Source organism: Trematomus bernacchii, unplaced genomic scaffold, assembly GCF_902827165.1.
Source record: "Trematomus bernacchii unplaced genomic scaffold, fTreBer1.1, whole genome shotgun sequence".
NCBI lineage: Eukaryota > Metazoa > Chordata > Actinopteri > Perciformes > Nototheniidae > Trematomus > Trematomus bernacchii.
This window is the reverse complement of record NW_022987607.1, coordinates 4901092-4925744: the sequence shown is the minus strand read 5'-3', so window position 1 is coordinate 4925744 and position 24653 is coordinate 4901092. Positions and strand designations below refer to the sequence as shown.

Here is a 24653-nt window from a genome sequence, read left to right as displayed (position 1 = left end):
GTCACTTTTTTTCAATAAAATATTAAAGTCTCCCAGTCCGTGACTTTTCCTGAAAGTGTGTTATGTAGCACCCTCTGTTGTTAAAAATTGTCAATAAGAAGTCAGATTGAAATAATCGCCCAAAAAATTGCCATTTATACCTATATCCGCCAGCGCGTAATATTTACCTCATAGAAAATGCAGCATAAACATGACGTGTTGCTATAGCAACGCCTTTTGTCTACTGCGGTTCCTTATAGATAGAGAGATAGATAGATAGATGGATGGATGGATGGATGGATAGATAGATAGATAGATAGATAGATAGATAGATAGATAGATAGATAGATAGATAGATGGATGGATGGATGGATGGATGGATGGATAGATAGATAGATAGATAGATAGATAGAGAGAGAGAGAGAGAGAGAGAGATAGATAGATAGATAGATAGATAGATGGATGGATGGATGGATGGATGGATAGATGGATGGATGGATGGATGGATGGATGGATGGATGGATAGAGAGAGAGAGAGAGAGAGAGAGAGAGAGAGAGAGAGAGATAGATGGATGGATGGATGGATGGATGGATGGATGGATGGATGGATGGATGGATGGATAGATAGATAGATAGATAGATAGATAGATAGATAGATAGATAGATAGATAGATAGATAGATGAGATGGATGGATGGATGATAGATAGATAGGATAGATAGATAGATAGATAGATAGATAGATAGATAGATAGATAGATAGATAGATAGATAGATAGATAGATAGATAGAGAGAGAGAGAGAGAGAGAGATAGAGAGAGAGATGGAGAGATTTGTACCTAAACAAAACACAAGTCTAACACCAAGCGTTTAAATCAGCACTGGTAGCAATATGCTATACTTCATGCTATCTGCACAAACTATATCATGAAAAGCTGAGAGTCCACAGATTCTATTGGTATAAGTTTCATCCCTGTGCGATCACTGTTCTACATGATAAATAAAAGAACATTGTACCTTGAAAATCAATAGCGGGTAAATTTGACCCGTTGGCGGTTTTAGGTATACAGCGACCTCTGGCGGTTCTAGTGTTAAATAAAGCTCTGTAACTTCCTTTAATAGCTGGGCACTTACGTTTTTTAAAGCAAATGTGAGCTAAACTGAGTAAATAGTGACTATTTCCAGCTGCAGATTGATACACATTTCGCGAATCGGTTGGTTTCTACAGCATCAGGATGTCGTGAGATTGACTGAAAATAAACCGTGATTGATGAAGGAATGTGCAACAATATGATCATTGCTCATTGCTATGTTAGTCAAGGTCTTTAAACAACAATGGAGCATTATGACACACGGAAATAAGATGTGTTGGGCTTTGGCTAAGAAGTTGTTCTGTGGCATAAATTCATTGGTCTTTTCATAAAATGTTGACAAGAAGGAAAATATGGGATATCAACATTGGATGTGAATTGGTAGAAATATAAGATTTGATCTATTAGCTTGTTGACTACACATTCATGACAGTTTTGATTGGACGGCCAATTGAATGTGTTTCCCTCTATCTCTTCACAGCATTGCATGTTAATTCAAGATTCAGAAGGGGTCTCAGAGAAAATGGTTTACATAATAAAACAGTTTATCAGTATTCTCCTACAGTCTGGTTTCCATGCTGGTTTCAGGCCAACCACAATAAAAACTCAGCCAAACGTTGTGTATATTTCATTATAAATGATGTCTCAAATCCTTGCACATCCTACATATGGTGCTGACAATGCAGTGATGAACAACAAGGAAAGCTCAAAGATTGACACTGAGGTTAACTTACAATTTGTATTTGAAGTGAGACTGTGATGAAAGATTGCCTGGTCAAGCCTTGAACTTTATCTGAATGATGGATGTATTCAGACAGTGTCATCCAACTCATATAAGGACAGTATGGTGAGATTTGAAAAAACAAAGTGACAAGGCGTTAAGGTTACCTATCAGAAAGTAAGATGCATCATTTAACTGATGGCACAAGGCAGGAGACAAGACTCAACGTGCAATATTTCTGACCAAATAACATAATTATACCGCATTAAACTGGGATTGTGAGGGCTCAAACAATCACATTAGCAGGAGCACCAAACATCACTGTGCTTATTAGAGACAATCAAAGAAAGACAGGGAGATAGATGGGCTGCTACACAAAGGGCTGTTAAGACAGGAAGGAAGGAATGTAGATAGAAGGATAGAAAAAGTCTTGATGTTGTTTAGTTGTGTGCTGACTTTTACCTCAACCATCTGATTCAGGTGTTCCCAGGTGACACACTGTTCTGCCATGTCTGACCTTTGAAGCCAAACAAACAACAACCAGACTTCCATGTTTGATGATCCACTTCTGGGATTCGATGCCACTGATGAAAAGTACCCAGAACGTCTGAATCAAGCAGTTCTTGTTCAGAGGAGAATACATCCCCTCCATGCTTTGACAGTCACTTGTATGTGTTTATATCGACCAGAGTATAGGCTGCAGTCCAGTTTTGGTCACTCACAACAAATGTAAATGTAGGTTTGCCCTCTTCTGTTTCATCTCTGACTGTTCACATGTGTGTCCGTTGTTTCGGAAGAGTTCTTCATTATGTAAAGGAAGGGTTTCTGTAATGGTTTGTCGGTGCTTCAGTACGATGGCTTTCTGTTGGTCTCAGGGTCTGGAGGAAACACATTGACTGAACTTGATGAGAGACAAAGTACAGTAAAAGTTCAGATATAGTGAAGACTGGAAAGAAAAGTACATACAATGAGAAACATCTTAAAGGTCACCTATTATGCAAAATCCACTTGTTCATGTTTAACGATGTTTTGGCTTGTGTAACCATTAGCCAATCACCAACCAAGGTAATCCCCCCCCCCCCCCCCTTGTATATATCTGAGACCTATAATATATTGATGAAAAACAGTATAATAGGGGACCTTTAAAATGTATTATTACAAAATGACCTGTTAGCTGAACCCTGTTCCATTTACGTAGCTAGGCCTACTTCCCATTTCAGCACTCCAGAATCAGCAGTACAGGATGGTAATGGTGGCATATTGACTCCTCCACATTTGATTATTTTTTGATAAACAATGGGTTCTTGATTTCAGGCAGAGACAAAATCAGGCTTTTCAATTCCAGACGAGGACTGCCATTCCTTCGGCGGAAATGACTGTCATTAGCAGATCGGTATCAGCTGTATAGCTAGCTAATGAACTAGTCTGTGAGTTGGCTGACAAGTCTTTCTCCAACGTACTTATTGTATATAGTGGACTCGTTTTAAAACAAAAAGCGTCTCAGAGTTTCAAATATATGCTTCATGGCTACGTGATAAAATGCTACAAATATGCTTAAAGGTGGGGTAGGTAATTTTGGAGAAACCAGCTCGAGTGCGCAAGAATTTGAAAATACACAACCGGAAAAAATCTGTCACTTCCTCACAGAGCCCCTCCTCCAACACACACGAACGCGCACATGACCAATGAGGGCACGAGATAAGTTTGTGCACAGATGGAAGGCTGACAGGCAGGTAGGCCATCCAGTTATTTTAGCCGGGCCGGCTCAGATGATTGGTCGTGCTTTTTACAGTATTACGGCTTCCACAGATGACATTTTTTAATGGATTTTTTGTCAAAGCACTTCAGATATTCATTGCTATCGGGATGTTAAGAGCATTCCATGGAATATAACAAAAAGTGTACCTCGAGCCGGTTTCTCAAACTTACCTACCCCACCTTTAAGTTTAGAGCCCTGCCCATTTTTAAGACAGCCCATTATTCTGAAACGCCAAACCCCATTGGCTCAAATGCTTTTTTTCTGACAGCCTGTTAACCTCAAACGCACATTGCTCTGAAAATATATAGTTTTGCTGCAACAAAGCATGTGGCACTTCCTTCTAATTAGCTAGTACTCTTTGTATTGTTGGTTATAATGTGAACAACATAGGTCCAAGCACTGAGCCCTGTGGCACTCCATGGCTAACATTAGTTTGCATGGAAGATTCATTGTTGACACATACCAACTGAGACCGTTCAGATAGATCTAAGCCTAAAGCAGTTCCCTTTATGCCAACTAAGTGCTCTAGTCTTTGCAATAGGATGTCATGTCCTTTGTCTGAGGCTATGAGAAGGTCATTCCTCACCTGTCCTGAGGTTGGAGGAGTCGGTTATTGCACGAGGCTCTGCTGGTCTCAGACGTTGCTGCGCAGTATTCCCCCCCGTGGGTGCTCTGGAGTACTGCACTCTGAGGAGTTCTTGGCTTTGTCCTTGTTGTTGTTGGGCTCGTTGTCTTTGATGATGTCGTACTGGCGACAAAACAGGACTATCACCCCTGGGAGACAAATGGACATCATAATCAAACCGTGCATAAAAAGAGTGTACTAACAAGCGTCGGTATGTAACGAGCAAAAAATGACGATGGTTTGTCATGTTAAGTTATGGCTAGTTTGGGATACGTACTTATATTTATTTTAATTCAAAAAGCCCCGGAACAAGCAAGTAAGAATGGAAATATTTGCCAATTTGAACAGTAATTAAAGCTACTATGCTGCAGTAGTTTTTCTATTAAAAAAAAGTGATAGATTCTGACTGATAACATTTGGAAAATCTAAAATGGTTCTCTGTTGAATTACTTTGTCCCCATTTCGGTGAACACAAGGAAAAACCTTATTTCCAGCCCTATTCACCTCGATACAAAGCAACACATCTTCCATTAAGAGGTGTAGGAGGTGATTAGGTGTTCTTCTAATTCTCCATTTATTCAACCGTCTTTGAAATGTCAATAAAGCAGACCAAACTGAAGCGAGGGATATGAATAGGGTGAAACTCACACACGGAGATATGAACTCGATGACAAGATAGCCATGTGAGGCCTGCCTTCAGTGAAGGAGATTCAAGGGGGAGATAGATGCGAAGAGAGATAGATAACAAGCACAGAAAAAATAAGAAAGAGAATAATTCATGACGGTGGAGAAGCGGGAGGAACGGGCTTCAGTCTGGGCTGTTCTGCTTATATCAACCTCCATTCATCTGATCGCTACGATACCCAAGGCTAGGATTGGATACCTCACAGTGACATCCCCCAGAAAGCCTCATGGGCCCAATTAAAACCCAATTCACCTTCTTCATTTCCAGTCTTTGTCATCCCCCTGCCCTCCTTTTCCCTCCAACTCTCTTTGATTCTCAGCCTCTCTTTGCTCTCGTGGGTAATAGGCAAAGGGGATCCAGCCTGCTTGTTCTTACTGTATCTGCAACATACAGTATTCAGGCCATATTTGTATCTCATTAAACTTTGTTTAGTGGGTTGGAAGATATTTTACACAGCCGTGTGCATCTGTAGAACAGTGCTATGATGCACAAAAGGAGAACTGCAGCACAGCTAATGGCTGGGAGGCTGTGATAATAAGCAACCTCAGTCCTTTATCTTGTTGCAGGATACTGATGCAACAGTTTATTGGAATATCACGATGTAGTCTTTTTGCACTACTTTGTATTTTGTATTTGTGTTTTATTATATGTTGCATTGTTGGAGGAGCTCAGGTCAGAATAATTTCATTGCCATTTCTACACCGTAGCTTTGTGCATATGGCACTAAAACCTTTGAATCTTTTGAATGATAGAAATGTGACTTTACTTTTTTATCTATTTGCACTCTAGATGAAGGTCCCGAATATCTCCTTTGAAAGTAAAGCTTTTATATGGATAAAGTTATCCGTCTGACGTCAACATGTTTTTCTATCTTACATGTACATAGTTTACTTATTTCATCAACACATTCACGGTTGTATCACTAGCACTATTTCTTATTGCACTATTTTACTCTCTCATTTCTTTCTCTAGGTCTACTGTGTGTTGCACTGACGGCAGGGGCTGGGAATACGTTTTTGTGGCTCATGACAGACAAACCAAACCAATCTTTTGTTCTAGAACGGGCCTTTTGCTTTTGTATGTTGCCTAATGACCACCATAGTTCCAAGAGACGCTGCCCAGATGATGTTGCTCATAATTGCTAAAGTAGTTTTACGCTAGGAGAAGCCACTGAGTGAGGTGAAGGTCCTGAAAGATACCACGGTTTTGCACTTTGAGGCTTATTAACGCAGTGTTGTAACAGGAGGAGGGAGCCTCGGGGTAAACTGCTACACTGGATGCAACCAAATCCTACACTGTCTCTAACAATTACAATGTAAAGGCAATTTTATAGCCATTTAAAGGTCACCTATTATGCAAAACTAACTTTTTCATGTCTTTTATAAACATCTGGAAAGAGACTCTGAAAGTTTCAGGAAAAAAGATTTTCTCACTTTTTGTCCTGATTTCTATAAAAACCTGTCTGAAAATGAGCTGATCAGATTTTGGACACTTGATGATGTCATAACGATGTTTTGTCTTGTGTAACCATTAGCCAATCAGCAACCAAGGTAACCCCCCCCTCCACCTCATCACCTGAATCTCCTCCTAGAGCACCATTGAGTTCTTTGTAACCAAATGTCTCTCAGAGGGGCGTGGGGAGGGGCTCCTTATTTTCATCTAAAGTAACAGACAGAGAATCAGCACTTTGGAAACAGGGCTGAAACAGAGGGGATTATGGGTAATGCTGCAATGATCTGTTTGGTGTTTGGAGCCAAACACTTCAGAGACATGTTCTGTATATATCTGAGACCTATAATATATTGATGAAAAACAGTATAATAGGGGACCTTTAAAGATGAAAAAAGCTACTTCAATTTACAAACCTACTATAGGTTTAACCTCAGAACCTAAAATAAAGTGTTTTATTATCAAATTACTTCTTCAATGTAGAAAAAGCATCTATTACATACATCCTAAATCTCAAACTGTGATTGCAGTTTCCTCCCGAAAACACTTTTCTGTCTATTTCAACCTGGTGCTGGTCACAAAAAAAAGCTTTCATCATCCTGAAAGCACTGCAGTTAGTCTCTTCATATAACCTCAGTCAGATGCGTGTTTGCCCCAGAGACAGTGGAGTCCTTAAAGGGCTGCAGTGAAGAATGTGTGTCGCTGAAGAGGAAGATTACCTGCCCACATGATGAGCACCACAACAATGATGATGAGTTCTCCAGCCCTCAGCTGAGCATCCTGACCAACCTCCTCCATTGTCACCTCATCTGGGGAGAAAACAAACACACTCAGAGTCAACAAAGTGCCTCTGAGGACGCTGCGATTTATTGTACCAGAGAGTGAAAGTGAAATTGCCACCTCTCTGAAACTCTGCAGGGAAAGATAAAAGAATAGAGCAGGGCGACAGGAGAGCAGAGAGGTGTTCATTTCCCTTTGTGGCCAGTGTAATTAAAGTTAAGTGAGAGCAGCGGCCTCCAGAGACAGAGGGCTGCATCACAAACCCCATCACTCTTTGTGCTTCTCCGTCTGACAGGAAGCTGGCACCAGTCACAGGGCTCAAGGTTTGAACACAGTCCGAACCATAACTCTCTGAAGCCTGGTGCTAGCCCAAAAAGACCCTGGGCAAAATGATAATTTCCTGCAGTTGTGAATATGGCATGAACACATCAGATAGATAGATTCCTTTATTGTCACTACACAGAGTACAGCGAAATTCCAAGCATTCCCAATGGTGCAATCACACATAACAGACAGTATAAGTATCGTTTGACAATACAAGCTAAAGACTTTGAATATATACTATATAAAGTGACTACAAATTGGACCTATGATGCATAGAACAGTACGCTTACAGAACAATACAACATTACCATACAAATACAAATACAAGACAAATACGGTCAAGGCAGTAAAAAAATGTAAACAAGTCAATAAATAAGTTATTGTACTTTACATTATTAGAGGGGTCTATAGAACCCACTAGTTTTGAGGGGCCTTTTTGACTGTATTTTGCTTACAGCTGGAGTGTTTAGATTGCCACTGCTACTAAAATCTCAAAGCAATGAAATAACCATTTTGCAGTAATATAAATATAAGAGGGTATAACATTGCATTTTGTTACATTACATTTAGAAGTGAAGAAACATAAATGTAATACTGTATTTCATTAAAAAAGGGGTCAGATTTTCATGGAGACAGGGCTCATTAACTATTACTGGCTTACTTGTTAAGAAGCTTTTGATAAACCGTGCATACAATTCCTAAATATCTCCAGAAGGGGGTGGTCTCAACGAAGTGACAAAATCCAGGTTTGAGAAGTGAAGCCAATGAGAAGTGTCTTAAACCTGCATTATTTCTAATGGCCAGCAGGGGGCAACTCCACTGCTTGCAAAAAGAAGATGGATTCTAGAGAAGTCTGTAGGCGCTTTCACACCGGAGTACTTTTCCCAGTATAGTTCCGATATAGTTCCGAAAATGTGCGTTCACACCAAAAAAATCCGGAACTAGAACTTAGTTCATGAACCTTTCCACCCCCTTTTCAGTCCCTGCTAGAGAGCAGGTACTTTCGTGGGAGAAAAGGGTTCCCATTTCTGATTGGCTGGGCGGATTGCAAACCACGCCCCGTAAAACTCCCAAAAAGTTTGTGAAGCCGCCATTTTATTTGCTCGCATTAGCATTATTAGCATTAGCATTAGCCCAGCGCACAAACGCAGAGAGACTAACTTATGGCAACACAAAATAAAACGTGGGAGTGGTGGAGATGAGGAGGTGTCGGCGTTCTGGCGATTTCCTCTGAAGGCTTCAGTAGAAGCTGCTGGGAGTCCCAGCAGCTTCTACTGAAGCCTTCCCCAACTCCGGGGACTTCCGGCCGGGGACTCCGGGTGGCAGGATACGCCGTGAAGTGGTTTGCGGCCTGCCAGTAAACCAAAAGCAGAAGAAGAAGAAGTGACGTCAGCGGCTTCATTTGCGTAATCCTCCCTCAGGGACTTATTCCGGTGTGAACGCGATCTGTACTTAGTTCATGAGAACTAAAGAGTTCTGATGAACTAAGTTCTGATGAACTAAGTACGGCAAAGTACTTGGTGTGAAAGCGCCTAATGAGAAAATGACCCTACTTCTTACTGGATTGATTAGCTCAGTAATCATTTCCCTAATGAGTTAATGGTCTCAAACACTACTTTTAAGTCTTTCCCAATAAAGCATGATGTTGATTTTGAACTATGTTCCGATTCAGAGGAAATCAGACGATAAAGCAAAGTATGATTAAGGAAAAGGCTACCTTGTGATTGACAGGTAATTTTACGTTTTTGACCCTTTCACAGTATGTGATTTAACAATTTGATGGCCTAAGAATGTCTTGCAAAGAGTTTGGTTGTACTTACAGTATCTCTTCTCTTTTGTGGTTGTGGACGACTTGTGGTTAAAAAAGCCGTCCACAAACCCATAGGCGGCTACCTCCACTTCTTTTATAGTGTATGTTTGAACTCAAAGCCAAGGGTAATTAATGGTCAAGAACAACACAAACAAACCATTGAAGCATTCCAAAGAAGCTTAATGTGTTTTTAGGTAAAGTAGGTAAGTATTTAGAGGTTCAAGATCATTTTCCAGAAGTGAGGATAAGCTTGTTCAAAGTCATATTTGCCAACTTGAAAAAAAAGAAGCACAGACATAACTCTATGGGCAGGGTGAAGAGCGTGATGATCATCCTCCTGCTTCCATTACGAGTTTGAGGGAAATCGTTTTTCTATGCTCACAAGTCTCCTGTTGCCATGGTGAACCCTCTTAGCTGAATACATGTTTCTGATGTGAGAGCAGACCATCCCTGAATAAGATATGTTTGGGTTGTGTCGTCTTGTATCTGTAAGTCTACTTCTCTCTGCACGTTGTCCCTTCAGACTGAACAACAGCGAAATACTTTCAAATGAACGCTCAACAGACCTCAGTCTATCTTACAGGTAATATAAAAGTATGCTTGGATGAGGGTGCCAATTACAGAGTAGCCTGCTGGAGCATGGCTTCCCTTAATGAGGCTTGAGCTCATGGTTTGTGAAGTGTTGGTGTGTCTCTAACATCTAACATTATCAAAATAGGCTATTTTTGCAATGCATTTCAAATGTTCTGTATGTCTGGCATCATGGATCATGCATACATTTATATTACATATGTATTTATTGTTCATGCCATATGTGAGAGAGTTCCAACTTTGTTCCTACTCTCACCTATGGTCAGTTTTGGGATGACCGAAAGAACTGGATTGGGAATACAAGTGGTCGCATTGGGTTTCTCAGTTGGGTGGCTGGCATCAATGTTACGGCCCCTACGCACGGCGGCGTGCGTTGAAGCTTGCCGGCGGGCGTGTCTGACGCTCGACCAACAACCGATCACATGAATCTCCCGCCCCGGACACACAAGCAGCGGTTTGATTGGCTAGAGCTTGTACTGGCATATGACTCGATTGGCTGACGCTTCCGTTGAAGCTTCAAAAGTAGAACATTGCTCTACTTTTGAAGCGAGCAATTGTACACTTTGCTCCCACAATGCAGTTCGGCGAAGCGTGACGTCTCCCCATTCAACGCACGCCGCCGTGTGTTGGGGCCGTTAGAGATAAGGTGAGGAGTTCAGTCATCCAGGAGGGACTTTGAGTTCAGCCTTTGCTCCTTAGCATAGAAAGGAGCCACTGAGGTTTGCTGGGAAGAGATGGAGGGGCAGACCCAGGACCAGTTGGAGGAATTATAACTCGGAATAACTTGGAATCGCCCAGTCAGAGTTTGTTGATGTGGCAGGGAAAGAGAAGTTTGGGACTCCGGGTAAGAGGTTGGTAATGAATGGATGGATGGATTATTCATGCATGAGGGATAGGTGCAATAAAATATGTATAACCTTATAACAGTATTTACCGTACCTGACAGGCGCAATCATTAAAAGTGGCTTTAATTAGAGGATAATCAAATTATTAGAACTTGAGTTAAACCTGAGGCTAAAACAAACTCCAATGAGTCAAATACACCTGTCCACAAGCCTGGCCCTATTTTCTTTGTTCTATGTAGAAAACGTCAAGCAAAACTCCATAAGAAGTAATTCATGCTTCTACAATTCCCGACTTCAAGCTTGTGTTAGGAAGACAAATACCATTGCACCTGTACTGGGAAAACCCTGTGGTTGTTCTGGTCTAAACTGAATACTGCAAGCAGGCTGCTGCACCGCTGTCAGAGATACATTAAAGGCATAAACAGCTCTGATACTGTAGCAAGGAGGGCGTGCAATGTGTTACTGCTGGGAAAGATTGATTTACAAGAACTGCAGATTTTGCAGCTCCTTGTATAACGTAATAACCAACACTACACATCAACACTACACATCAACACTACACATCAACACTACACATCATATTCACTACATGATAAAAACTTTAGATTTTTTTGCAATGTTTTGTTATATTGGCATATGAGTTCCAGACTGGAAGCCAGGCAGATACAGAGAACGATCACCAGACAGAGAGGAGCACAGATTGTGTGTTGTGTTGCATTGTGTCTGCAGACACTAAATGGGGTCAGGCTGATTAATACCCGCTTAGAAGGGGAAGGGTAGCATTAATGGCTAGGAGATTTAATCAGCACCGCTAATGAATGCTTCCATAAACACACATATACACACAAAACTTGCTAAAGGAGAAAACAAAACAAGTCAGTCCCTTAACATCGGGACAAATCGTCCAACTAAACACGCAAAACGCCGCTATCGTAGCAGCTATTTCATACGAGTATCAAGTCGGAAAATTGTTATTGTTTCTTAAAGAGGCCCTTTCATGCTTTCCCTACAGTAGGTATAAGAATTTGTTATTCATTGATTTTCCTGGCTAAATAAAGGTTCTACTACTACTACTACTTGTGTGCATGTAAATGGTCTCCAAAGGCTAAAATCCCAACGTCTCTCCAACACACTCCCCTTCTGCCTGAAACGCCTTCAATGGACTCCTTTGTTTACATCTGTAACATAGTGACATCACTGTGTAACACTTCTATTGGCTAGCGCTCAATCACATTGTACGTGATAGGCTAAGGGGCGGGACATCTTTAAGCCTTTGACCAATCACAACAGAGCCGGCCAGCTAACCAATCAGAGCAGACTGGGCTCTGGTTTCAGACAGAGGGTGAAAAGAGAAAACTTAAAGACATAATAACCTACAATTTCAACTGTGCTTAATTACACAATAGAAAACAATACGAACAAAAACACACAAGGGTGTTCGATATTTTTAAATACAATATTTATCTCCTACAGATTTACACTGAATGCTTTTAAAGAAATGACAGAACAAAGCGTATTCCCTATCAGTTCAATACAGCCTTTTAGTTTTCGACAAGCCAGCACACAGGGGTGTTTTTAGGAACCGCTTCTCCTTAATGTCTTCTCCTGTTTCCTTATCACTTTGCTGCTGATGAGCATTTCCTGTGTCCTCTGAAGCAGCTGCTCCACTGTAACTGGGCCGTTCCAGATAACAGCCGTCTGCACTCCAGAATCAGAACAATGAGATGGGAGATGTTGTCGGGGTTCTCACAAAGACAGCCATTTCTGCATTTAGCTTGTATTACATTGTCAAATCACCTTGTTGTTGTTGTTGTGATGAAGCATGGTTACACAGATATAACAGTTGGATGACTTTATGCCTGCATTTCCATGAAAGGCAGTATTTTGCTCTTCTGTGTTAGCGCATGGTTGCTTCTGTTCCCGTGTGCTTTTCTACTAACGTTGGTGTGCTTTTGCAGCTATTAAACTTGCATCATCTCCCCGCCTGTGTATGTGTTTGAAGCATCTGCTCTGCACGAGATAAAACTCACACTGTTGGTTTCAGGCTCAGTTTGTTTTTGACTTCGATCGAATTTCACAAAATATGCATGAAATGTTGCTGAAAGGCTTTTTGCACCAAAGAATTCTTTCCGTAACAGTAAATGGAGACATAATTATGGACAATTTAGCAAGCTTTTTAAGTGCCAGCATCCCTTTACCAGAGAGGGCAAAAGTACACACATCCTTTACTCAAGTAGAAGTACAGGTGTTTAAAAATACTCTGGTAAAAGTAGAAGTACTGACTAAACTTCTTTACTGAAGTGAAAGTAAAGAGGCTTTGAAATGTACTTCAGTACAAAGTACCCATAACTAGCAGCTGTTTTAAAGAGTACCTGACCTCCCTTTATATTAATAGAACAATAATGTCATTGTTAGCTAATGAATGTTTCCATGCTGAACAACGGCAACATGACAACGTTTTCATTGGTCCCTCTTCTTTAGAGAAGACCAGGAAATGATGGATACACGGATCGTGTTCAAATCAATAGGCACGCAATGACTCTAAATAATAATGATCACGCCACCAAACACACATTCAAACTAAAGGAACCAGCCTGTTTGGGAAATGTGAGAAGTAGAAAGTACAGGTATTTGTGTTCAACATGTAAGAAGTAGAAAGTACAGGTATTTGGGTTCAACATGTAAGAAGTAGAAAGTACAGGTATTTGGGTTCAACATGTAAGAAGTAGAAAGTACAGGTATTTGTGTTCAACATGTAAGAAGTAGAAAGTACAGGTATTTGGGTTCAACATGTAAGAAGTAGAAAGTACAGGTATTTGTGTTCAAAATGTAAGAAGTAGAAAGTACAGGTATTTGGGTTCAAAATGTAAGAAGTAGAAAGTACAGGTATTTGTGTTCAACATGTAAGAAGTAGAAAGTACAGGTATTTGTGTTCAACATGTAAGAAGTAGAAAGTACAGGTATTTGGGTTCAACATGTAAGAAGTAGAAAGTACAGGTATTAGTGTTCAACATGTAAGAAGTAGAAAGTACAGGTATTTGTGTTCAACATGTAAGAAGTAGAAAGTACAGGTATTTGTGTTCAACATGTAAGAAGTAGAAAGTACAGGTATTTGGGTTCAACATGTAAGAAGTAGAAAGTACAGGTATTTGAGTTCAACATGTAAGAAGTAGAAAGTACAGGTATTTGGGTTCAACATGTAAGAAGTAGAAAGTACAGGTATTTGTGTTCAACATGTAAGAAGTAGAAAGTACAGGTATTTGTGTTCAACATGTAAGAAGTAGAAAGTACAGGTATTTGTGTTCAAAATGTAAGAAGTCAAAGTAAAAAGTCATCAGAAAAATAAGAAGTGGAGTAAAGTACTGATACCAGAAGAATGTACTTAAGTACAGTAACGAAGTATTTGTACTCCACTACTTCCCACTTCTGCCCTTAACATTCATTTAATGCTTAGATGTTGTGTAGACCTTTTGACTACAGGTAACTTCAGAGATAAACAGGTACAAAGTGAAGAAGTGTGTTCTGGTCCCTCACCTGGGCTTTTGGACGCCTGCTTCTCCGACTCTTTGGGCGTTCTGAAGAGGACGGGCTCACTAGGGGGGCTGCTGCCTCCCATGCTGATGCTCTGAACATGGACGATGTACTCCGTGTCCTCATCCAGATCCCACAGAGCACAGGAGCGCGTGGTGGTGTTGACTTCCTGGATGAACCTCAGCATGCGTCCATCCTTCTTCTGCAGAAAGGCAGGGAACAGAAGGGCAGAGGAAGAGTAATCAGGGCCAGCGCACTCGTTGTAATGTTTAATTTTTGGTCTCTGTAGAGAGAAATCCTCTTTTCTTTGGCAGCAACTCAGCAGAGAAGTCACAGGTCAGGGTTATACTGGTGCATCAAGCACACGTTCTGATATACTGAGGAGCAATATCTGCAATCAAGCTCTGCATTACTTGAACTTAAGTCACAGGTTCAGCTCCTTCAAGGCATTATAAAACTGTTTTTCCACTACCTTGCATATCAAATGTAGATTTCTGAAGCCAGGGTCTGTCTGCTGTCGACAGAAGCTGCCCTCCGGTGACGGACTGATAAGGTGCAAATGCAAACACGCCTCTCTTGGATAACAGCTAACAGTTAAAAGCTGAATAAAGCCCCAGGGGAATTGTTCTGCAGTGTAACTAAGAGAAGGGAAACAGAGTGTGTCTCTGGCCGTGGAGCTCTGCTTGAAATGAACATTATTACCCAGCTACTGCTTGCTCAGGTCAACTGGATCCTGATAGACCAAAGGAAATGTCCTTCTGGGCTTTTTTAATTAACGAAGAATTCTTCTAATGGAACATTTGTACATTTAGAAAGTATCCACAACTTGTTGGCCTCATTATTTGGTCTGTGTCTATTTCATTTCAACCAGGGCTATTCAAAGGCCTACATCCCCTCACTGTGATAGGACACACTGGACCCTATTGATGGAAGAAACATAATATTGTAGTGCAACATGAAACATTTAATTTATGCATTTTTGTCACAATATTATTATTTTTTCTCTTACTTAGTTACTTCGCTTATTTGGGGGGTGATCATGCTCTATGTTTTGGAACTCAAGATCCCAGAATACTTTGGGGGATGGAAGCAGAAATATGATGTGGGTTCAGTTTGAGGGCTTCAATTACACAGAGCCGTTTATTTAGCTAATATGTCTTAACATTAACATTTTTGGTTAATTGGTGACATTCAAAGTATGCTGAATTGTCTATTAATTTAAAAGGTCATCTTTCACTGGATTACATGATGTCCTAAGTTATAAGGAGCATGTTCTCTCTTCTATGATAAGTAAGCTAACTGATAAAAGAAGACATGTCTCCATGCTTTAATGTTCAAACAGCTCTTTATTTTTCTCACACTGCCTGTGCTGCAGCACCTCTTCTCACCCTCTGTCTGAAACCAGAGCCCAGTCTGCTCTGATTGGTTAGCTGGCCGGCTCTGTTGTGATTGGTCAACCAGTTGTCATCTGGTTGACCAACCAGATGACAACTGGTTGACCAATCACAACATCCTGCCTCTTAGCCTTTCACATACAATGTGTTGGAGCGCTAGCCAATAGGAGCGCGAGTGTTAGATAGTGATGTCATTAGGAGAGAAACTCCCTCTGGCGGGAACTTTGGGATTTTAGACTTTATAGACCACTGACATGCACAAAAACCAATATAACACCCAACAGCATAATAGGACCTCTTAACTTAATTAATCACCTTAAAGTTAATCTTAACTAATGTTTTTTTTAATGTACCTTAATATCTCTCCTGAGCTCTGTTTCACGACCACTGCCCTCCCTTTCCTCTCATGCTGTTTCTTTGCTTCATCCTCAAACTTTCTGTCACATGACGGACACATGTACCTGTTGGGTGATGGCGAATCCAATGACAGGGTCCCCCTCCGAGATCTCCCACGTGACCATGGCGGAGTTTACCTCAATGTCTGTGATGGTCACATTGAGTGGAGCTGACAGCAGGGTGTCTGACACACACACACGCAAACACACACACACGCACACGCACACACACACACACACACGCACACACACACACACACACACACACACACACACACACCACACACACACACACACACACGCACACACACACACACACACACACACACACACACAGACACGCAGCATGGCCACAGGAGGAGACAGGTCATTAATATTCTGCCATCACACCTTGTAATGGAGGATGATGGAGGAGATGCTAAAATGTGCACCTGAAGACACACTTCTCCTCTTCATCTCTCTTTGAACTTGTTCTCCTCTTACTCTTTAGCCCCGCCTCCTCTTACTCTTTAGCCCCGCCTCCTCTTAAATCTCCTCTTCACCTCCTACAGATTAATCTCTCTGCTTTCATTAATACCAGGCCTCACTAACCACACACAGGTCTCTTGGTGTTCTCTTTCTCATCTGATTTCTTCACACACACACACACACACACACACACACACACACACACACACACACACACACACACACACACACACACACACACACACACACCATTTCCTATCTTTACCTCCCTCTCTCCTCTCGCTTTTCTCTCTCCCACGCACATCTCATTAGAGTGTGACTCTTGGGGATATATTGGGCTGAAAAAAAGAACCTCACATCCCAGAATGCAATGCGATTTTCAGTTGATCAGGAGATTAAGTATAATTGATTAAATTACCGACTCGCTCACTCACTTTCTCCCTCATTAACTGTAAAGGGAGCACAGAGTGGAGAAGAAACACTGATTGGTATTGTGTGTGTGTGTGTGTGTGTGTGTGTGTGTGTGTGTGTGTGTGTGTGTGTGTGTGTGTGTGTGTGTGTGTGTGTGTGTGTGTGTGTGTGTGTGTGTGTGTGTGTGTGTGTGTGTGTGTGTGTGTGTGTGTGTGTGTGTGTGTGTGTGTGTGTGTGTGTGTGAGACAAAGAATTGGTGTTAGCTGAGAGCATCCCAAGGCCTCCTATGAACAAAGCTAGGGTTTAATTGTCCATGATGCTGACTTCTTAAAGCAACATGGGAGAAAGAAAGCAGCAGAACACACACATGCCTCCTCGCATGCACACACACATTCGCCTGGGATTTTTCAGTGCTCTAAAATAGGACAAGCACATATATACAGAAAGCACTTCATAAACTGATTGCACTTTTAACTGCCCACGTAACATTCATAAGACAGACAAAGTAGCGGCTATCAGATCAACTATAAATCTGATTTTTACCTTTAGGAGTTGGTAGAGAGCAAAACAGATTTAGAAAGACATGAATAATTACCCTACATTCATCAGGGGGCGAGAAAAACAACTCCAAATGAATGCTGAATATGTAAATCGGTAACTGTTTGCTATGTTCTCCATCAACTTTATTAGGTGATAATCGATAATGAGGTTTTTACAACTAGTTTCTGTTGCCCCCAGGTGGCAAACAAATCACTTATTGCACGTTTAAAATATATTAAGCAGAACCTCCACTCGAAGGGTAACATTAGCAAAACTAGATTAGAGTCATTAAGTTGGAAAAATGACTTGTGAATTCATGGAAAATGGATTGCAGCCGAGGTCTGATTCACAACCAATACTGCACTAATGATATTACAATACTAACACGCCCATAGGGGTGCAATTGACTTTGTGGGTGCTTTGAGAATAACCTGGTTCATTATTGTTTTATTGTGTAGGATTTTTGCACTTTTGTTAAATCCTTTTGGGAAATTACCCAAATCAGTAGTTTGAGGTTCAGGGGATGCCCTTAAAAAAAAGAACTAACACTTAAAGGTGGGGTAGGTGAGTTTGAGAAACCGGCTCGAGATACACTTTTTGTTATATTCCATGGAATGCTCTTAACATCCCGATAGCAATGAATATCTGAAGTGCTTTGACAACAAATACATAAATAAATATCATCAGTGGAAGCCGTAGTACTGTAAAAAGCACGACCAATCATCTGAGCCGGCCCGGCTCAAATAACTGGATGGCCTACCTGCCTGTCAGCCTTCCATCTGTGCACAAACTTATCTCGTGCCCTCATTGGTCATGTGCGCGTTCGTGTGTGTTGGAGGAGGGGCTCTGTGAGGAAGTGGCAGATTTTTTCCGGTTGTGTATTTTCAAATTCTAGCGCACTCGAGCCGGTTTCTCCAAAATGACCTACCCCACCTTTAAGTCCTAGGACAGCTAGTAAGTTGACGTTAAATGTGTGGTTGTGGTATTGAAAGGCAGTTGCATTTCCTTTATCAACAACCTTTCTTCCTAATTATGGTGTACAGCTTCTACACATTACATCAGACGGCTTAGTGTCATTATTATCTGCTTGTTGCCCATTGAATATTTATTTATACATTACATATTTATCTCGGTTTAGTGGCACATTTGAAATCAAAAGGGAGAGCAAATCCCATGCACAGAAATGAAGGATTGTCCATAAATTAATACTATATTGATATTGTGATATAAGACTAGATATCAACCTGTATTTTGGGATATTGTAATATAGCATAAATGTTGTCTTTTCCCCTTTGTAAACACTGCTTACATTAAAGTGATGTAGTTTTCTAATATGTATTATTCATCTTTACTCACTAAGTCATTCATCATATTTTTATTATCATTATTTATATTTATCTATCAAAAATATCATTTTGTGAATATGTTATGAAAGCACAAATACCTACAATATAGTGGCAATATCGTTGTCCATGTATATGGTAAAAGATATCATGATATTTGATGAAGACCTAACAGAAATATATTTGTAGACTTTGCTAACGTTAGCCGCTAAAGACTCCTGGCTTCCACATGTTACCGTCTGCTCTCCATTAACGAGTCTGTGTCTCAGTGTGATCCCATCATGCTCCTCTGTCCTCCCCTCCTCTCCTCCTCCTGTCTCCCCTCCTCTCTGTCTCCCCTCCTCTCTGTCTCCCCTCCTCTCTGTCTCCCCTCCTCTCTGTCTCTCCTTCTCTCTGTCTCCCCTCCTCTCTGTCTCCCCTCCTCTCTGTCTCCCCTCCTCTCTGTCTCCCCTCCTCTCTGTCTCTCCTTCTCTCTGTCTCCCCTCCTCTCTGTCTCCCCTCCTCTCTGTCTCCCCTCCTCTCTGTCTCCCCTCCTCTCTGTCTCCCCTCCTCTCTGTCTCCCCTCCTCTCTGTCTCTCCTTCTCTCTGTCTCCCCTCCTCTCTGTCTCCCCTCCTCTCTGTCTCCCCTCCTCTCTGTCTCCCCTCTCTGTCTCCCCTCCTCTCTGTCTCCCCTCCTCTCTGTCTCCCCTCCTCTCTGTCTCCCCTCCTCTCTGTCTCCCCTCCTCTCTGTCTCCCCTCCTCTCTGTCTCCCTCCTCTCTGTCTCCCCTCTCTGTCTCCCCTCCTCTCTGTCTCCCCTCCTCTCTGTTTACCCGCCAGATTACAAGCAGGAACTGCAGTCTGGCACGTTTTGCAAATTAGATTGTCACATTGTCACACTTCTGCAAATATTGCAGACACCCGGCCTCAGACAACTGCTCCCAGACTCAAATAATGGTATTACAGGAAGAAGAATGTACTCTGTGTGTCGCTGCCCAATGCTAACACAATCACAGCAGAGAAAGCTGGACTGTTACATGTGTTGGCAAATGACATGTTTTAGTAGGGGGCCAAACTCTTTCAGTTGGGCTCCCTAAGGCTGTGTTTGTGGATGCAGAGTATGTGTGTGATACATTGCTATGACTCCCTGTTTGACTAGCTTTATATCTCCCAGCACTTGCACACACCCACAGAAACAACACACCAGCAGAGAGGGGTTCCCATCCATTCTTAAGGCAATTTGCTGCCAAAGAGCTAAGGGCTGGCGGCAGAATCCCAAAACCACATTTCATCTCCAGATTCAGGAAGCCAAAATTCTGTGGAGGTGAGATAAATCCCACATGATCTTATCGCCAGGATTTGGGCTTTTCAAAGGCCTATCTGTCATCTCTCAGCGGGACGCAGTGTAACCAAGATCTTACGAAGGGGATGAATGCTCTTCTTGCTGTGAGACGCTGCAGGTAAAACATATGCAACAGCATGAGAGATAGATGAGGAACCATGCATAATATACCATGATTAGATCTGTGCTGAATGTAGGGGTCTGAATGGGGAAAGCTCATCCTCGTTAAATTCAATACTGTGTCATATTGCTTCAGGGCTTTGGTGGTTGTTGAAGCTGAGGGATTTTGGACAAGGAAACACAGATTGTTGTCTTGATAAATCGAGAAGGTGTCAGCTTTAAATGTCTTGTTTTTCAACCAAGAGTCTGAGAGCCAAGTATATTCAATTATGTAAGGCTAATGCTGGATTATACAACTATGCCTTATACTTTATTTGCTTATCCTATGATAGACTTGACGCCGATCATTTTTACGTTGAGTAATCGTACAACCTTATATTTCTTACGTTATCTGATTTTCGTACGATACAATGGACATAACTTGGTTCAATTCTACATTTTTTTGAATATTTTGACATTGCAATTCCAATTAAAAAAGTATATTGGTTTAGGGTTAGTGTTAGGTTTAGAGTTAGGGTTAGTGTTAGGGTTAGGGTTAGTGTTAGGGTTAGGGTTAGTGTTAGGGTTAGAGTTAGTGTTAGGGTTAGAGTTAGGGTTAGTGTTAGGTTTAGAGTTAGGGTTAGGGTTAGTGTTAGTGTTAGTGTTAGGGTTAGGGTTAGTGTTAGGGTTAGGGTTAGTGTTAGGGTTAGGGTTAGGGTTAGGGTTAGTGTGCACCTGGATAATTATGCTAAGTATCATAAGTGGTTAGAGTTAGGGTTAGAGTTAGGGTTAGTGTTAGGGTTAGAGTTAGGGTTAGTGTTAGGGTTAGTGTTAGGGTTAGTGTTAGGGTTAGTGTTAGGGTTAGGGTTTAGGGTTAGGGTTAGGGTTAGTGTTAGGGTTAGTGTTAGGGTTAGGGTTAGTGTTAGTGTTAGGGTTAGGGTTAGGGTTAGGGTTAGGGTTAGGGTTAGTGTTAGGGTTAGTGTTAGGGTTAGGGTTAGTGTTAGTGTTAGGGTTAGGGTTAGGGTTAGGGTTAGTGTGCACCTGGATAATTATGCTAAGTATCATAAGTGGTTAGTGTTAGGGTTAGTGTTAGGGTTAGAGTTAGGGTTAGTGTTAGGGTTAGTGTTAGGGTTAGTGTTAGTGTTAGGGTTAGGGTTAGGGTTAGGGTTAGTGTTAGGGTTAGTGTTAGGGTTAGGGTTAGTGTTAGTGTTAGGGTTAGGGTTAGGGTTAGTGTTAGGGTTAGGGTTAGGGTTAGTGTTAGGGTTAGGGTTAGTGTTAGTGTTAGGGTTAGGGTTAGGGTTAGGGTTAGTGTGCACCTGGATAATTATGCTAAGTATCATAAGTGGTTAGAGTTAGGGTTAGGGTTAGTGTTAGGGTTAGGGTTAGTGTTAGGGTTAGGGTTAGGGTTAGTGTTAGGGGTTAGGGTTAGGGTTAGTGTTAGGGTTAGGGTTAGTGTTAGTGTTAGGGTTAGGGTTAGGGTTAGGGTTAGTGTGCACCTGGATAATTATGCTAAGTATCATAAGTGGTTTAGAGTTAGGGTTAGGGTTAGTGTTAGGGTTAGGGTTAGTGTTAGGGTTAGGGTTAGGGTTAGGGTTAGGGTTAGTGTGCACCTGGATAATTATGCTAAGTATCATAAGTGGTTAGAGTTAGGGTTAGGGTTAGGGTTAGGGTTAGTGTGCACCTGGATAATTATGCTAAGTATCATAAGTGGCATAAAAAGGTCCAGAAATTATTTTATTGTAATTATTGCTGGGATAATAAACATACATTAACAAACATAATTAACATGAAAGGCCTGTAGGTTGAACCTTTACATGTTTGGCATAAATGACTAGGAAGGTTAATCGATTTTCAAAATAAGTACAGGTAATTTTTCAGACAATCAAACAAATCAATAAAGCAAAAAAGCAACACATTTGTTCACCTTTGTGTAGTTTTAGCACCCTGTTATCTTTATTTAAGTGCACATTTGCCAATTCTTTCAAGAACTTTAATCAACCAATCACAATGAGGGCTACAACAAAGATGGTCTATCAAAATGACCAGTGTTTCCAGAAATATTCTCCAAACTGAGGAGGAAAACTTGCAAATAAAGCATATTAGCCGATAAGTCATGACACAGTACGAGACTAACTTGTGTCAGCCATGTTTAGCCTTTGCAAAGCTTATTGCCTTTAGCTGATGCAAATGTAGAAGCTGACACATCCATAACAATGTCACACATCAGCTGCACTTTACATGCATGATCAGACAGCTGTGGTCATACACCAATACTCCACGGCACATGTGTTGGTCACAATGATCGCCCATCAACCTGTGGTGAAACTCACCGGCATGAACGGAGGAGAGGCAGCCCAGCAGGAGCAGCAGCCCCGCCGCACACGATCTGGGTTTAGCCTCCATCCTGCTGCTTCTTCTGGCGAGGCTTCACATCCTGCGCGGCCCATTTATAACATCACATTTAACGGGAAGGAGCGAGCGAGCATCCCGGTGCCGGAGAGAGGACTTGTTGTTCCGGGGACGAGGCTCACCTGAACTTGGACGCTGCAGCAGAAGCGGAGCCAGAAGAGGAGGAAGAGGAGGGTGGAGAGAAAGGGGGGGAGGAAGGGTGGTGGTGTTGGTTTGTCTCGGTACCGGAGAGCCTCCAGACTCACAGGCCGGCTAACGATGACGGAGCGGCGGCGTGGAGAGGCTCTACTACCGGAGAGAGGTGAGAGGAGGCATGCGCAAGTGCTGCGGAGAGCAACGTGCCGCCACAGCTCCTGGCTCTCTCTCTCTCTCTCTCTCTCTCTCTCTCTCTCTCTCTCTCTCTCTCTCTCTCTCTCTCTCTCTCTCTCTCTCTCTCTCTCTCTCTCTCTCTCTCTCTCTCTCTCTCTCTCACACACACACACACACACACACACACACACACACGCAACGCACGGGTTGCCTAAACCTCAGGACAATTATTGTACAATATAAAGCTAGTGTGAGTTATGTGCTCCCTAATATGTGTTGTATTTGTTGAAATTCTCTTTAAATCTAGACAATCAATATCAAAGCTCTCACCAAAAAAAAGGTATCAAAATGGAATCTAGACTGTAACACAACTCACCTGCCTGTCTACCTTCACCTGCTCTTCCCATGCATCCATTGCACAGCATCTAATATCAGGAGGCCCTAACACTTTGTTTAAATGTAGGGGTTTAGGGGTGAGGTTTAGAGGCAGTTTGTCCACTTTCTTGCTAGAGTTATTTGAGAATTTTGCTAGATTGCGCTGCTGGCTACTTTCATGTAAAATAAGTTTGCCAAATGGACTGTACTTATATAGCGCTTTATCCAGTCTTTACGACCCCTCAAAGCCCTTTACATATGTCATTCACCCATTCACACCCATTCATACTGAGCAGTGTACCAGGAACTAACATTCATACACACTCACACACCGTTGGCCATCGGGAGCAACTCAGGGTTAAGTATACTTGCCCAAGGATACATCGACATGTTGGCTGCACGGGCTGGGATCGAACCCACAACCTTCTGGTTGAAAGACGACCGCACTCCCTCGCAGCCACAGTCGCCCAAACTGTTCTGGACTGGGAACTTTTTCACAAATCAAGTGTTGTTATGATGGTTTCTCCATGTGTGCTTAATAGTGCTTAATGAGTTGTCAATTAATTGAGTTACATTACATTACTTTTAATTTAGCTGACACTTTTATCCAAAACCACTAACAATAAGTGCAATGAGTCACTAAGATACAAACTCAGATCCACAGCTAAAGTGCAGATATATTCACTTCAAATGAGCCCAACCATTGTAAGGTATGCATTAGTTTAAAAATGGCGCTAATGAGCTGATGATATCGACTTCACGTGCCACTTGTAGGAAACAGTTTTGTTAACCAACTCATAAAATGGTCAAGCTAGGGTCCTATGTGGTCAATTAAAATAAGCAATATACACTGTCAAGTCAATAAAGAGGAAACAGTACATGTGCACCTTATTAAGGTAAAGAAAGGCAGGATGACGGTCGCTGGCCAAATATATAAGAGCGCTAGCCACGGATTACAGATGGATGCACATTAACAGAGGCCTCTTAATGTCTCTTTCATTTCATTTAGAAGAGCCCGAGGTGCCAGTCTCTTCCTCTCCTCCTCTTCACTGTCTTCAGATGGAGGTTATAAGAACCATTTGGGATGACAGTCATATCTCTCTGCTCTGCCTCTGACACTTTTATCACTTGACTCCGGTTCAGACCTTTATACGGTCTATGGTTCAGACGAGCAAAGTCTCCTGCAGTGACCTCCAGCTCCTGCAGCTCCAGCATGACTTTGCCTTTTGCACCTATTGGGTCTCATCTGTTATTCCCATGGGTGGTGACGATGACACTTTTAAATATGTTCTGGAAACTTACTTCAGAGGTTAATGTATAAGGTGCAATTATAAGAAGTTATACAGATTTGATATTGTTGTCAGTCTGGAGGATTGTTATTTGACCTTTACATAAATGAATAC

At 41.8% G+C, this 24653-nt stretch overlaps 1 protein-coding gene across 1 annotated transcript; it reads right to left on the bottom strand.

Moving 5' to 3' along the window:
• Nucleotides 1–1068: 1068 nt before the first annotated feature.
• fndc5b (fibronectin type III domain containing 5b) lies at nt 1069–22904 on the bottom strand. The gene is made up of 6 exons (XM_034131129.1): nt 22488–22904; nt 16044–16162; nt 14192–14390; nt 7027–7116; nt 4135–4322; nt 1069–2667 (listed from the first exon to the last, which is right to left on the bottom strand). Exons 1-5 carry the CDS (start codon nt 22558–22560, stop codon nt 4183–4185), a joined length of 621 nt encoding a protein of 206 aa, XP_033987020.1. The 5' UTR covers nt 22561–22904; the 3' UTR covers nt 1069–2667; nt 4135–4182.
• Between the last annotated feature and the right edge of the window lie 1749 nt (nt 22905–24653).